Source organism: Cenococcum geophilum (genome assembly GCF_001692895.1).
Source record: "Cenococcum geophilum 1.58 unplaced genomic scaffold K441scaffold_4, whole genome shotgun sequence".
Classification (NCBI taxonomy): Eukaryota; Fungi; Ascomycota; class Dothideomycetes; order Gloniales; family Gloniaceae; genus Cenococcum; species Cenococcum geophilum.
This window is the reverse complement of record NW_027137562.1, coordinates 5135843-5151710: the sequence shown is the minus strand read 5'-3', so window position 1 is coordinate 5151710 and position 15868 is coordinate 5135843. Positions and strand designations below refer to the sequence as shown.

Sequence of the window (15868 nt, the reverse complement as noted above, 5' to 3'; positions counted from 1 at the left end):
AAGGTAGTCCTATTCTCTTAACTGCTACTAATAAGATATGGTTTTGTATTACTCTACTATCTATTAGCGCTTTAAACTACTAATCTTACCAATTAATTTGTAAATTTAGGTATTGTCCTTAAATTCCTTTAAGGGTCTAAGGCTCTACTACTAGCTCCCTCTAGTCCTATAGGCCTTTACTTTTCCTAACTATTAGCTACTTAATCCTAGTGCACTTGGCTCGCTCTTTAGCTAATACCTAGTTCGCTTTTTATCTTTAATATACTATAGACACGTATTTTCTAGGCATTCCCACCACTATTATCCGTCTAAGCATTCTTCTGTAAGGAATCTTCCTAATTAAAGTACTAAACTTCCTTCCTCTTAGACTTCTGCTGGATGCTATCTATACATATATTTAGCATTCCTGTACTATTACTTATCCATTATCCAGTATATCCTTATAGGGTATTTCCGATTCTTTTCCTTTAGATTCTTATGCATTTTATATATATTATCTACATACGCAATCCATAATAACGTATAGTGTACTGGGTGCTTTGGGTTAACTCTTAGCTCGTCTTTATCCCTAAGTTTAAACCTTTGTTATATTAACCTAAACATTATAACTTTATTTATAGGTACTAAGATATATCTCTCGCTTCTCTAGTCCTCTAAATATTCCTCTAGATCTTTTAATGTTATAATTAAGGCTCCTTTAATATGCGTTATAGCCTTCTCTATAATCAGGTAGTCTTAAATAACTTTTTCATCTAACTATATATAGAAATCTTCCTACTTATTATTATACCTTTGCCTATACCACTTTTAGTATAGCTACTAGAGTATATACGGTCTGTCCGTAAGAAAGTATCTTCTTATTACTATATTATAACAGCCTTTTATATATCGTTCTTCGAACCTAGTTAGAATCCCTAAATCCTCTTTATTTTCCAGTTCGGTAAGCCACTTAGCTCTTAGTATGCCTACTCTTAGCCTATTAGTAATTCTTCGTACTAGTGCTTTATCCTTTATACGTCCTAATGTGCTAGATCTCTTATCTAGCTTCTATTCTTACTATGCGATAATTCTTTACCTAAACTCTTTTATAGTTTTTTTTGGTTTACGCCTTGCGCTCTAATCCTTAAAGTTAGCTTACTTCTTAATCTTAGTATTAAACTTTCGATCTTTAGGCTAAACACTATATTCCCCTAGTAAGTCTTCTAGGTCTATATATCTATCTCCTAGTCTTATTACTGTTTATATTACAGATTCTCTAATCTATAAAGAAGCTCCTTACCTCTTATCTACGGGTGTCCTTATTCGTATTCCGAAATCTTAGTCCCTTAAATTCTTTAATCCTAAGCTTACTTCTAACTTAAGCTTAGCTCCCGCCTTAGTCTAACTAGGCGTCCGTAGTGTTCTTATCTCGTCTTAAGAGTCTTATACCTATAGGAAACTCTATCCTAAGCTTATTTATATATTTCTAAACTAAGCTACTACCCTACTCCATTGGTTTTTGTCTATTATGGGTCCTTAGGTATACCTTATCTTGTCTTAAGAATCTTAGTTATCTCTTATCTTATCTTAAGAATCTTAAGCCTTTGGCCTTTTGCCTTTATTAAGTGCCAAAGTAGTTTACTATCCTACTTCTTTTGTGTCTCGTAAAGCGATAAATATCGTATCTAGTGGGGTTTTAATCCCTACTAATGTTTCTTATTCTATAGTGGAATCATCCTCTACCTCTAGTATAACATCTCTAAGGTTTACTTGCTCCCAGTAAGCGGCCCTTATTACCTTATTATTACGGAATATTTCGCCTAGGTTAAATTCATCGTCCTTAATATCCGATCTGCGAACTAGTTCGTTAGTTCCTCTATATCCTATAGGTACTAGCTCTTATAGCTAATAGCTTGCGCTATACTTAGCGTCCTTATAAATTTGGTATATGTTATTATAATAAAACGCAAAACTTCTAATTAAACACTCTTTTGTTCCTTGCAGTATATTATCGTCCCTTTATACGTATATATTGTCTACTAGTCTTATGCCTTTTACTACGTAGTAACTCTGCCCACTTCTATAGTCTCTAATATAATAACCTTATTTTCCACAATTTATATAAGCTCCTTCTTTAAACCATTTCTCTTACTATGGAGTCCGCCTAAATGTCTTCTGCTATTAAGATCCCTAATTCGGCCTTTGCTCTTTAGACCTTTAATTACTTAATCCTTATCCTTTAGGTTTCCCTAGTTTACTCCTTCCCTTATAGGCTTCTTTAGTACCACTTAGGTCTATTAGCTCTGCGCCATACTATATTTTCTAACTTAGCTTTTATTATTATATACTCTACGCCTTATATAACTATAGAACTCTATCCTAGCCTTTCTTAGCCTATTCCCTTTAGTAGATCCAATTATCAATCTTAATTACCTAATTTATTAGTTCCCTTAGGGTGTCCGCATCTTCCATTAAAATAATTACATCCTAGACTTTAGCCTTAAGTCCCTATTTATACTGTGCCATAAGCGCCCTATTATTCCACTCTACTTATATTGCTAGTGTTTAGAACTATATTATATACTTAATTACTAAAGTCCGTTATATAAGGTTCTGGAGTTTTTTTTTTACTATAGTTATTTCTTCCGGGTCTCTAAATATCTACGTAAGTCGTTCTATAAACCCTTCCTAACTTAAGAACATAAATCGCATATCTTAGTTAGTGGTTGTTATTCCATTTGCCTGTATCTCCATAAGGTAAAATTTAAACCACTTAAGTGCTTTTCCTAACAAGAATAGTCCTGTGTAGGCTATCCGATCCACGGGTATAGATAACTTTACTCCCTCCTATAAGACCTTAAAGTGTATCTGCGTAAGGAATCCTTTAAGCTTTAACCTCTCTCCTATAAATCTCTTAATTAATAGTAGCTTAATCTTTACTGCTTCTATCCCGTTAAGTCTTTCTTCTAATACTATATTATTAGCTATTAGCTAGTTAACTATTTCCTATAGCTGTCTAACCGTCACAGGTTGCTATAAGTTAGTATCTGCCATACTAGTATTACCTCCTGTCCTTAAAGTAGTTGCTGCCGTTAATGGCGTCGTAGTGGCTGCTTTTAGTGGCATATTATTTAACTTCTTATATTAATACTATAACTAGGTAGTAATTATATAATGGAACCTTATAGCAAGAACTACAATAGGCTCGTTATTAGGCTAGGTATATAGGAAATGCAAGTATAAAAGTTAATAACGCAATAATAACTGGCGGAGTGGTTGCCTAATAGATTAACTCTAATTATATTCTAAGAATTACTATAAGGAAGGAACTATCTAGGTAGGGACTAAGGGTCCTTAAATACATAACCGTACTCCTATAAAATCCTTTTTATACGTAATATACGTCTTATATATAAGGTATATAAGTTCCTCTTGTTCCTCTCGTTTAATACGTAGCACATTATATAACCTTGGTTACTATTCCTCGTCACATGGTTCTATCGGCTCCATCCTAGACCGTGCCTAAATCAACCAACTAGCTTCTTCCGTCTCTTCTCCAAGTAGTCGTAACATTGTACTTAAAGCGTCCGTAATACTTAACCATTAGTAGCTTAGACCTTTTAAGATAGTTTTTAAAAAAAAACCAAAGGAAATTAAGCCTATAAATTAGAATTGCTAAAATTATATCTAATACATCCTATATTTTATATTTCCTTACTAAAGTTATACTAAAGAAGAGATAGTGCGAAACTGCCCCTACTTAGCGAAATTAATAGGGAGCTAGAATGGAATATAGAAGATATTTTAGACTAAAGATAGCGTTAGAAGAAGCGCGAAATTTTAGTTTATTAGGAAGGATACTTCTAGGCGTATAATAGTTGGGAACTTAAGGAGCACATTTAGTTAGGATATAATTGTAAGGGTACTTTTGGTCCCTTACTCGGCTGCATTGCCTAGGAGCTCTAAGGGGTAGCCAAGGCCTAGCCGAAGGCTAGGCTTGGCACCTCCTTATAAGCACCTCGGGCTTGCAGCCCTTCCCTCCTCATCGGTTCGTCTCTGTACTCGGGCTATTGCCTACTCTTTACTATATCGTCCTCTTCTATCGACTCCCTATGTGACTCATGCTCGGCTTGCCTGCTCCCTACCGTACACCCTGGCAATACTGCCTTACAATAATATAGTAATTAAAACCTTCCTAAAGACTATAAACTAAAATTTAGTAAAAATGTATAAGTTTTATATTCACCGTGGGCCGCGCACGGAGCGGATGAGCAAATAAGCCACCTCTCTACGAGCTGATAGGATGCACCTACGATAAAGTCTCATCCTTCGTATTACAGTGGCTAGCTTATCCTTGCAACGCTGGCGTGCTCAGAGGAAGTGGTCCGTGCGCGAACGTCAGTTTTGGAAGTACGCGCAACAACCTTTCCAGTACGGGGGTTTGATTCTAAGGATCCTATTGGCTATATCCTTATCGATAAGTGAGCACGAAATTCAGCGTTGCAAGGGATAGAACGGTATGGAGCCTGGAGAGACAGCTGTGGCGAGTTCTGTTTTAAATAAAATAAAATAAAAAATGGATAATAATCGACTTCACCCTAATTCGGCCCGGGCAGCAATCATCAGAGATACGTAGCATAATAACTATAGTAATACCGGGTCATTGTGCAAATTTGGGGCTGCGCCCTGGGGTTTTGAGGCCACATCTCCAGGCTTGGCTTTTGTGCTTGGACCCTCACCGCCTTCGATTTCTAACAAGCTCCGAAGTGGACACCTTGCCCTCTGACCACAGCTACAATTAGCCGCATCCTCTTTCATAAAAGACCCCTTACACTCCTCTGCAGCTGAAATCCATTTCTCCTGCAGAACAACGTACGACCCTTTTCTTTTTTCTAAAAAAAGTCTTCTTTTACTTCCCACATTTTTAAAATGCGTGGCTTTGGAAATTACGTCCTCGGGCTCCTAGGAGCTGCTTCTGTCGCCATTGCCTCGGACGTACATGAGCTCAAGAAAGACACATTCAAGGCTTTTGTTGAGGAGCACGATCTCGTCCTTGCGGAGTGTAAGTTTTAGCCCAGCTCCGACAGCTCGCTGTACGAATTACGATACTAACTACGTTTTTCCAGTCTTTGCCCCATGGTGTGGACACTGCAAGGCACTTGCCCCAGAATATGAAGATGCTGCAACGACACTGAAGGAGAAAGACATCCTATTAGCAAAGGTTGACTGCACAGAGGAGTCAGACCTCTGCCAAAGCTATGGCGTTGAGGGCTACCCAACTCTCAAGGTCTTCCGAGGACCAGACAACATTACACCATACACTGGCCAGAGGAAAGCAGATGCGTATGTATTTCCAAAGATATGAAGCTCCCCGTTGAGGCTTTAAGCTAATTTTTGTACAGCATTATCTCTTACATGACAAAGCAATCCCTCCCTGCCGTTTCCACAATCGACAAGGACACCATCGAAGAGTTCAAGACCGCAGACAAGGTCGTTCTAATCGCATACTTCGCCGCCGATGATAAGGCATCAAATAAGACCTTTACATCTGTTGCCAACGGTCTCCGGGATAACTACCTCTTTGGTGCTACCAGCGACGCCGATTTAGCTAAAGCTGAAGGTGTTACTCAGCCTGCCATTGTTCTTTACAAATCCTTCGATGAGGGTAAAGATACCTTCACCGAGAAGTTCACCAAGGAGGCTATTGAGTCTTTCGCTAAGATTTCGGCTGTCCCGTTGGTTGGAGAGGTTGGCCCTGAGACATACAGTGGCTACATGGCTGTAGGTCATTACAATCCCATCCCGAAATAATTCAATTGATACTCACGGAATTAAATAGGCTGGTATCCCCCTTGCCTACATTTTCGCCGAGACCGCCGAAGAGCGTGAAGAGCTTGCCAAAGAGCTGAAGCCCGTCGCCGTCAAGCACAAGGGCGCCATCAACTTCGCCACTATTGACGCCAAGGCTTTCGGTCAGCATGCCGCCAACCTCAACCTCGAGGTCGGCAAGTTCCCCGCTTTCGCTATCCAGAATACGGACAAGAACCAGAAGTTTCCTTATGACCAATCCAAGAAGCTCACTGAGAAGGAAATCGGCCAATTCGTTGATGACTTCGTCGCCGGAAAGGTCGAGCCAAGCATCAAGTCTGAGCCCATCCCAGAGAAGCAGGAAGGCCCTGTCACCGTTGTCGTTGCGAAGAACTATGATGAGGTTGTGATTGACAACGACAAGGATGTTCTCCTTGAGTTCTACGCCCCGTGGTGCGGTCACTGCAAGGCGTAAGTCATTTTTGATCTGCCCCGCACCTATACTTAGCATTTGTATTAACTTTTTGTCTCCAGTCTCGCTCCCAAGTATGAAGAGCTTGCCGCCCTCTACTCCTCCCCCGAGCTCGCCGAACTCGTTACCATCGCCAAGGTCGATGCCATCGCCAACGACGTTCCCGATGAGATTCAGGGCTTCCCCACCATCAAGCTCTTCCCAGCTGGCAAGAAGGACTCACCCATTGACTACAGCGGCTCCCGGACTATTGAGGACCTCGCTGCCTTCATCAAGGAGAACGGCTCCCATAAGGTCGAGGCGGCCGAGGCCGAGAAGATTGAATTGAGGGACGAGGAGTCCGAGATGCCCCACCAGGCACCCGCCGCAACAGAGGGCGCCAAAGAGAGCGTGGAGAGCGCCGTCAGCGAGGCCGCCGAGGCCGTGAAGACAGCTGTTGATGACGCCGACGAGGTCGTAGGACACAATGAATTGTAAATTTATTTCCCTCTTGGATGTTGATTTCAGTGTAGCTCAAGAAAAGTATCCTTGCTTCATTCCTCTACAATTCTGCATTACAGGTATAGTAGGAGGGCTTGGTTTGATTTTTCTCGGACGAAAGAATAAAATGCGGAAATGACAGAAATGTGATAAACTCGTATTACGGGTTATGGGGGTTTCCATCAGTGGCGAATATGTTTCTCTTACCTAGCTCTTTGATTATGAGATTTGGCATACTTAAGGATGTGGGAAATGTGATTACTTGTATTCCATGCTAAATTGTATGCTTGTTTGAGGAAGTGATGAGGCGTGGCTAACTTATATGTGTGATAGAGAGATTGTCTTGTGAGCCCGTTCCTAGGCTTTATTAGCGAGCAATCATTCGCGCTGCATTGATTCCAATGTGCTTTCAAATCATGACCTGATTGGTGAGAACAGTCATGGAAAGGAGGGCCAGTTGATTATTGGAGGCGTCACGGAATCACCCAATCGGAGCATTTCTTCCAATATCTTAATGCAGGTTTCTCAATGTCTATTTACATTTTCTCTAATGAGCTCGTGATTCCGAAAGTCCTTCCGCGAAATTTTCCAATTAGATCTGCAGTTGCAGAAATACGGTGAGGGAGTTCAGTACGCGTGTTCGGCCCGTCAGTCACAAATAACGTATCCCCGATCCTATTCACAACTAATATTCAAGCGTGCGACTAACTTACTGCTTCAGCATCTCATCACGCTTTGCATCTAGTTCCTACTATCCTTACATTCTCGGTTGAAATCTTCACAAAATGGAGACACCACAAGTTACGCAGGGGACCGACCTCCTGCCAACATACAGTCTTAGGACGTATTTACGTAGGGTTCCATTGTATAGGTAAACTGCTATATTTATTATTTCCTTTTAAAAAATACTTTAGTAATTCTGCAGTAAATAAAATATAGCGAACCTTTTTTAGTACTATTAAAACTCTCCCTTCTCAATCACATCTCTACCTTTCCTGGCCCACGATTAAAGAGAAAGAACCAACGACAAAATCTTAAATAATACCGATCACCGGGAGACTTTGTAATGATTTAGACACGTGGAGCTTGTACGTCGATAAATAAATGCCGCGATAACGAACCGATTAGTCAGAAGGGCATTCGTGATGAGAAAATCTCCATGAAAGTCTGCGGCTGGATATCAATTAAAGCTTCGACAGCAGGATGCATACGGAAGCCAGTTGTAAAGAGAGCTTAGGGGGCGGACGAAATTTGGAAATATATTAGTCTGGCGGTTCTCTGGTCAGAATTACACTTAGCTTCTAGAAGTCAATTGTGATCTGCCAGCGGGAGCCAATAAATTGCCCCAACATTATACACTGTCTCACCACTACTAGGGCAATGCTGTCCTTTATAACCTCTGATGATGATACATGTTAGTGAATTAGATTCGCGTGAGGAGCTTCAAGTATGCCTAATACTGGAGTCTATCAGTATAACGGGCTGATGCCGATGTGCGTCTCAACGTTGGGATGATAAACCTTGCCATAGGATAGAAAGACTGATAAGCGAACAGAAGCGTGCTCCTACAACCTAACCCTGAATCTTTACCAATACTCTTATACTAGGTAATGGCCTGGCCATTCTCAAAAAGTCTAGACGTAGGAAGTGAGTTTTATTAAATAGTAGTTAGAACCACGCGAGTAAGCTTTGAATTTTGCATCCCTCTATTATCTAATGTTGTCTTCTCAGCCGTAACTCAACCAAATTTTAACTAGTCAAGTCCCGAGACATTAGACTTTGTTTCCCTATAAGCCTTTTCCATTTATCTATTGGAGCTATTACCAACAAGGATTTCTACATTGACGGGCCAGGTTCATCGTTTACCAATAGGCCCTTTCCACAAAAACAAACCACTTTCACTTTCCCTTCCCTTCTGACTTAATGGAGTCGTAATACCAACTGAAATATTGACTAGCCTTGTCAATGGACTGGATTAGATACGAAAATCGCTTCAAATCTAATATAAACATAGGATCAAGCCTCTTAACCGGATATCTTAACCGGATAATCTAGATAATCCAGAATCTAAGTAGATTGTATATATTTAGATTACTATCGTGAGTCTTGGCATGGTGTTGAGGTTCAAACCAGTCGTCGAGGATCGTATACTTAACCACATCATCCTCATCATCCTCATCTTCTTGCTCATCTTCTTGTTCATCTTCTTGTTCATCTTCCTGCCCATCTTCCTGCCCATCTTCCTGCCTGTCTACCTGACTGTCTTCCCGCTCAGCTTGCTGCCCACCGGCTTATATATCTACCTCGCCCGTAACTTCGCCTTTCTCTTTAGCGGTAGCCTTAGCAACAGCTTCTTCGTATAGCTTATTGACGTCAGGATTAACAACTCCCCATAAAGCTTAATTCAACTTGGCTCCACCGCCGGCGGCAGTGGTAGGCTCTAGCTCGGAGTCGGGTTGGAGTTAGACCCGTAATAGGTGAGAGACTCTGGCTTAATGTTGAACGGACAATTAGGTCATAAAAGAAGGACTCGTATGTAGATTGATCTATGAAGAAAAGAGACTATATATACACATGGTGCAGGTGCAGGCAACAGGAACAAGTACTAGGCAACTGAGACAATCCGTCTCAATTCGACACTTAACTACATCTACAGTCGTCTTTAAGCGCTTTCTTCTTTTACAGCCGGAGGCCTTACTAACTCGCTTTTAAGGAAAAGCAGGAGCTTGCCTACAGCCTGCTTGATGCATGACTACTACCCCATTGCTCCATAACCTGACTTCACATGCAATCCACACTCATTGGTAATCGTAATTGCCATCTATTCGGTCCCGCCAAACCTCCTACCTCCTGTCGTTATCCCTATTTCTTGTTAAGTTCTAGTCTTGGTCATAGCATAAGTGTATTTTAAAGTAGCGAGCAAAGTATCTAGAAACGGAGACAAAAATCCCTAGACACAGAGTTGCTCTCGTTACAGCGCGGCAATGCTTTCCAAGCCGTAGGTTATCGTGTGAGCAGTTCCATATTATATCAATGGGAATTACCCACAACAAAGCCACTTTAAATACCATGGGGCACCGTCGCTATGTGCCCTTTTTTTTATTTTTAATATATAATCAAAGCCAAGCTGGGGCAAAGAAAACTCATCCAAGAACCAGATCCCCAAATTCAAAGCTCAGACAGACCCAGAACATCCCCAAGCAGCTAATGCTCTAGCCTATTCTCCACCAACACCTCCATTGCTCTACGGTTGTTAATGCTTGTCATGGCCCCCAACCTAACCTTCTCCAAAGCAAACATGCTCCTCTAGAAAATACCCTAGATCCTAGCAGCCCCGCGGCGTCGTCCTCAAATTCTACTGGAGCCAGCTCGACAGCTCTATCCGCACAATGAAGGCTTGGTACCGCCTAGCACGCCACCGTGCGCAACATAGTATACTGGGGCTCGGTTACACCGTAGTCGTATTGCATGTCCTGTCCCTGAAAGCGCTCCGCAACAAGCACCACCTGCTCTGCACCGTCAGCATCAACAGTGTACTAGCCGAAGCGCTCACTGTTTGTCTCTCCTCGTTTTTTTCTGAAAGGTAACGCAAGGCGGAAAGCTAGGCAGCGATTTAGAGACATTTGCGTCGTTCTGGTGGTCACTTGCCGTCTCCATTACCATTCTGGTCTCGCTCCTAGCAACCACCGCTTTGGCATACACGCTGCGGAGCCCGTTCGTCCTGCCTCGTCCCCCCAAGACCATTGCGTCCATCCTTGCGTTCGCGTATCAGAGACGGCTGCCGATGGATCTTCTGGGCAAGCAAGAGATGCCGATTGATGCGATTGTCGGCGCGATGGCAACGAGAGGAGAACTTAAGAGTTTGGTTTGTACCAGAGAAGGACGGTGGGTATCATTGCAGCATTGACCGAGAACCGCTCATCGCCGACTATAAAACATGAGATGTACTGGGATAGAAGTCATATTGTTAAGGGGGTCAGTACGTGAGGCGTATATTCAACTCTGTGTTTTCCTGAACGGAATGGTCATCTCTGATTGATGTACTTTCTATTCTTTAACGGGATGGAATCTAAATTCTTCTTTATTTCAAAAAGTCCTTGCTCTGGCTAAAGCTCTATGGTCCAATCGACCTATTTTTAGCGTCAAGACACAGTGAATAGTAAATAGATATTCCAAGGGTGCTTTACAGTTAGGGCCACATTTGAATAACGCTAGTACGATAGAAATGTGGGCTGAAGATTATGAGTTCCTGGTTGTTGGAATCGTGGAGATTGTGAAAGGGTCTTGAAATGGCCCTGGTGAGTGTAAATGAAGGCACCTTAGACAGGATAAGATTGTAAGATCACAAAAGATTCTTATAGTAAGAGCAAGGAAGGATTTTGAGCCGCATGAATGGCTCTAAGCTGATAACAGCTAACAATGGACCTAAGGAAATCGTATCAAAGGCCAAACAAAAGCCGCTATGGCCTGTAGGTGTAGAGATAGATGTAAGCTTCACCCCACCCACTTTATGTCTAACGTTGCAGTGAGGATAGCATAGGAAAGCTCGTCATGTCCTCAATCCATTTTAGAATTAGTTGTGGACGGTCCCGCCGCCTCCAAGATTCCGGCTTGGAGCAGCAGCTTTGGTAGGACGTCGGCGTGACCTATCTGATGCTGACCTGACTCCAGGAGGTACTTGCTGTCGAGCCTGAAAGGCATTGTGCTGGGGTAGAAAATTATGGGCTCCTTGCATCACTTCATCTGTGGCAATGGGAGCTCCGGATTGCGTGGCAAAATATTGCGGGATTCGAGTGCTATCGCAGTAATTCTGGGCACTGCTTGAGACTGGGGTCGATCCGGGAAGGCCGCTCAGTGGTGGAGGATCTGCAAACAGAAAATTAGGATTCTGGTCCCCGCTTGGCTGATGTGGGGAACCATTGACTTCCGCCGTAGGCCACTGCCTGGGCGAATTGACAATTTGCGCATTGCGACTCGCCGCGGTTTGATAGCGTTGCGACATTTTAAGTACTCTACACCTTTTAATCCCATCCATTATGCGTTTTGAAGCCGATGTTTCCTTATTATTCCGAGGTTCCGTGTTGGACTGCTGCTGCTGCTGCTGCTGATGATGGTGATGCTGAAATTGGCTGCTAAATTTGAAACCTAGGTGAATAGCGGGATCCAGGGAAGTAGAGGTGGGCGTATGGTGAGGGATTGCATTGAGAGATAGCTCATGGTTGGGAGTCTGACGCTGCGCAGCGTCCGTGATGGTAGAACCTAACTGAGGTTGCTCTATTGAAGAAGAGGCTAGCTGGTATTCCGGCGGTGCGTTTTCAAATTGGGAGGTGGAATAGGAATTTGAGAGGCTATCCGTAGAAATGCCATCCAGCTCATATACATTTAAAGTATCGTGCTTTGAAATAGAATCCAAGCTCGGTATTCCGGGCCTGGCAGGCAAACCGGATGGCATATTGAAACCCGTTCTAAACGACAACTCCAGGAATGTATCACGATCAGGACCAAAGTCACAGCATTCGAGCTGTTGTCTGAGAATCCTGGTGATCGAGTCTTCCGGACGCCACTCCAATTCGGATCGGTCTTTGTTCCACTTATTACAAGCTTGTGTGAGAAAGGCTTTGGCGTCACCACATATACCTTCCTGGCGAAGAAGGTTTCGAAAGACCGTGGAGTAGCACCACTGTGACACTGTCCTACCGTGCTCAATGTGTCCTGCTACGTGCTTGCACCATTCTTCCCACGCAGAAAGCACTGCTTTACATTTTAGGAAGCCACATCCATATGCCAATTTCTTATGTACCCTAATATCGGTGGCTGGCGGTGTAGGTTGGTCGGAGTGAGATTGTCGAAAATGCCGACGCAAGTCATAATAGCGTTTAAAAACCTCGGCGCAAATTGAACATGGAAATTCCTCTCCAGTCTCATGGAAATTCGTCAAATGCCTTTTCCAATCTGCCTTTGTACCATACCTGTTTTTCTCTGACTTTCCACTCTCAGCACAAAAGGTGCAAAAGAACCTAGCGCCTAACCTCTGCGTATTCGTACTCTGTCGGAGAGTTGACTGGGCAATAGTAGATGAGTTGATATCGAGGTGACTTATTTGGCTAACCGCTGGGCTGGCGATAGAGTTTTGTCCGAATGCTTCGTAATCCTGGGGGGGTTTATATTGAGGAGGTGATGAAGGATGCTGAGTGGCCTCTAAAGCGTAATCTTGTCCATAGATGGACTGTTTTTGAGACGAATTGGACGCTGTCAGGTAATCCAAGGCACTCCTAGAGAGCTCTCCAAGGCCTGAGCTATTTAGTGACCGCTGCAATGTTGAAGGATGGAAGGGCGGGTCCGATTTGGGTGTGTAGGCTGGTAGGTATTAGCCTATTAACCGATAATAAGGTGGCAAAGAAGTAGAAGTAACCTTCGCAACACGCTTTGAAAAGAACACGCTGGGGGTATTTTGTTGATAAAGTAAGGACACACAGCCAGTCTTCAGGAGACAACTGAAAGTTTTCTGCCATTGAGGCAGCGAAAATTGGCTAAGGTGCGAAGTTCCAGCCGAGCGCCAGAAGATGTGCGATGTATTACAAAATTTTTATGACCCCGGGACTGATAAAATCTCAACCTGGAGTATCATCGGAAAATGCAATGATTGTTGATATTTTTTTTATGTGCAGGTAAACTACTGCCTATGAGTGCCAAGGTAGAAGTAGTGATGAATGCAGAGACACCTAATGGTCAAACAAACGAGAGAAGGCAACAGGCTTTAAGGAGTGCGGATGGATGATGAACTAGTCCGAAGGGTCCGTCCGGGCCTCTTCTATTGAATAAATTTGATAGACATAGAATAAGGGGGAAGGATCCAAAACAGATAACATGAAGCATGGTTGGCAAAAGTGCATCTAGAAACGCGCACTCTAGTGAAGCAAGTTCCACAAGGAATACGAGTGGGACGCGGGAGCGGGAGGAATAAAACTTCAGAAACGGTGCAGAAGGTTAAGCTCACGGAACTTCACCCGCCATGACGCAGTTTTGGGTCCAGGGAGTGGCAGGCTAAGAGCTTATCTCTTCATGTTCCTGAATTTGCTTCTGGCCACCGGGTAGCCGTAGGTTCCCAGGGCTGGAGGCTGTGTATAAGGCCGGCTCAAGGCGTGGGGAGCTCAGAGAATGCAACTCTGGGAATTCTTTTTGTCAAGGCATCCCCCCATGCGATAAGTTAATTTCCAGGCTGAAATTTCAGCCTGGGAGCAGGGCGAGCGGTGAGCGTCAGGCTAATGAGCCATCGACTCCAGTATCCGGCGCATGACGAACTGATTTTACGAAAGCCAAACTACCAAAGAAGCAAGATTTGTGAAATTAAGGTTGTGAGCATGCTGTGTAGCTTCTCTTAGGCCCAGCCTTCTTGATCTTTAACAGATAAAGTGAGTGACAGGCGCTGTGCTTACTGCGCCACGCCAATTTTGGAGAGTCGGATACAAAAGGGATGACGTGGGGTGGGTGCGGTGGATGTATGGCAGAGTGTTGGCCGGAGTTTAAGCCTATATATTGTCCTAATTGGCGTTTAACACAGAGTGTCGGGCCCCTGTTTATGTATTGGTACACCTGGCTGAGCTGACCGAATATGTAAGGAAAGCACACGATGTAGCTTTACTTACACCACCTTTTTGCACCTCGTAAAGTGCGTGCCGATCGCGTTGGTCAAACGGTGTAAATTTCACTCTTTCGATACAGAACCATGCCCAAGCAGGTAGCGATACGTTGAAGTGATTATGCGTGCTGATTGAAATGAGCATGCATTTATGTCGTTTGGTATCACCTTCCCTGATATAACATGAACGAACGAGTCTAGTCTACTTCTCTCTCCTGAAAACATGTTTTTCTCGTTGGAGAGGATTGTGCGTATTCTATGAGACTTTTATATGTTAGTTTACAACCTTATGGAGGTTCGTGTGGAGTTCTACCACGGGGGCTCAAGTCGATGTCGTTTCGTGTGTCCCTGAACGCCAAGAGCAACTTCAGTGCGCGTCAGCGATCTGGATATACTAAAAGGGTAATCGCCCTGGTGACCGGAAACTTCTTGATATGCACTGTCTGTTCACTCCCGCTGGTTAACTCAGCCACCTGCGCACACCCTTTAATATGGGAAACCTTGATATTTTTGCTGTTTAGGGGAGGGTCCACAAAGCTAACAACAGATGCGCTTGTGTGGTTGATAACTATCTTGGTGGGCATCGCTTCGGTCTACTACTACATGATGCCAAAGCCTTAGAGTTCAACCTTGAAGGTGATTTCCACCATGCTGCAGTCGAGGATTAACACTTGGCCCTCCAAGAAACAGTAGCTTCAAGAAAGCGATTCATGCTGCAGTCGAGGATTAACACTTGGCCCTCCAAGAAACAGTAGCTTCAAGAAAGCGATTCACTTGCATTCGCTATGGCCACTAGTAGGTCCAAAGGTCTCACAGCACCTCTTTACGTCCAATTGAGAGTGCAGTTGATCTTGGCGATTGAACGGCGCATATTCCAACCGTGCAAAGCAGGCAGTGGTACGTCAAAATAGTAGTGCATGATATATATGCTTTCAACCAGACGTAAATATGTATAGTGCGCTAAAGTTTCTACTTGCTATTGATTTAACACATCGAGTGTAGATCTGCATACCAACGGTCGGAACCTAGCTTCCATGTCTTTAGTCCGCAAATATATCTCTATTAACGCTAAGACCTCATTGCTACATCATGGCGTAAGCAGCGAGCTAAGTGCGTTTTGGTGTTCAGATCTTTTCGCTCATGCTCTTGCGATTGTATGCGCATTCCTGGTTCCAGCAAACCTCGCGATAAAAGCGCTGCGCCATTCTCATAGCTTACACGTGCTTTGTATAGTGAATCCATCTATTTTCCAAATGCGATGATTGGGAGGAAATTCGATGATACAAAAACTTTTGAATAAAGATAGTGTGGCAATTATTAGTGAATAGCCAAACTTCATACCAATTCAACCCTAAGCAGGACTGTTCGAGGATGAGTGTTCGGCAATAAGCAAAAGGCACAAATATATTGCGAAAAATGGAGCCCCTCCTAGAAACTAGTGTTTCTTAGGAAGCCCCATAGCGCTATCAACATTTCCCATACCATAGTAT

At 43.3% G+C, this 15868-nt stretch overlaps 1 protein-coding gene across 1 annotated transcript; it reads left to right on the top strand.

Annotated features, from left to right (window-relative positions):
• Nucleotides 1–4752: 4752 nt before the first annotated feature.
• Nucleotides 4753–7053, top strand: K441DRAFT_653157 (protein disulfide-isomerase). The gene is made up of 5 exons (XM_067647489.1): nt 4753–5041; nt 5106–5322; nt 5382–5760; nt 5819–6258; nt 6322–7053. The coding sequence occupies exons 1-5, from the start codon at nt 4909–4911 to the stop codon at nt 6734–6736; spliced, it is 1584 nt and encodes a 527-aa protein (XP_067509061.1). The 5' UTR covers nt 4753–4908; the 3' UTR covers nt 6737–7053.
• Nucleotides 7054–15868: the final 8815 nt, after the last annotated feature.

What these genes read in the sequence shown, in the direction of transcription:
- K441DRAFT_653157 (XM_067647489.1), top strand. Translation starts at nt 4,909, where the DNA reads ATGCGTGGCTTTGGAAATTACGTCCTCGGGCTCCTAGGAGCTGCTTCT. An exon ending in GGCCAGAGGAAAGCAGATGC is followed by an intron (nt 5,323 to 5,381) that starts GTATGTATTTCC and finishes ATTTTTGTACAG; the next exon opens with CATTATCTCTTACATGACAA. An exon ending in CATACAGTGGCTACATGGCT is followed by an intron (nt 5,761 to 5,818) that starts GTAGGTCATTAC and finishes GGAATTAAATAG; the next exon opens with GCTGGTATCCCCCTTGCCTA.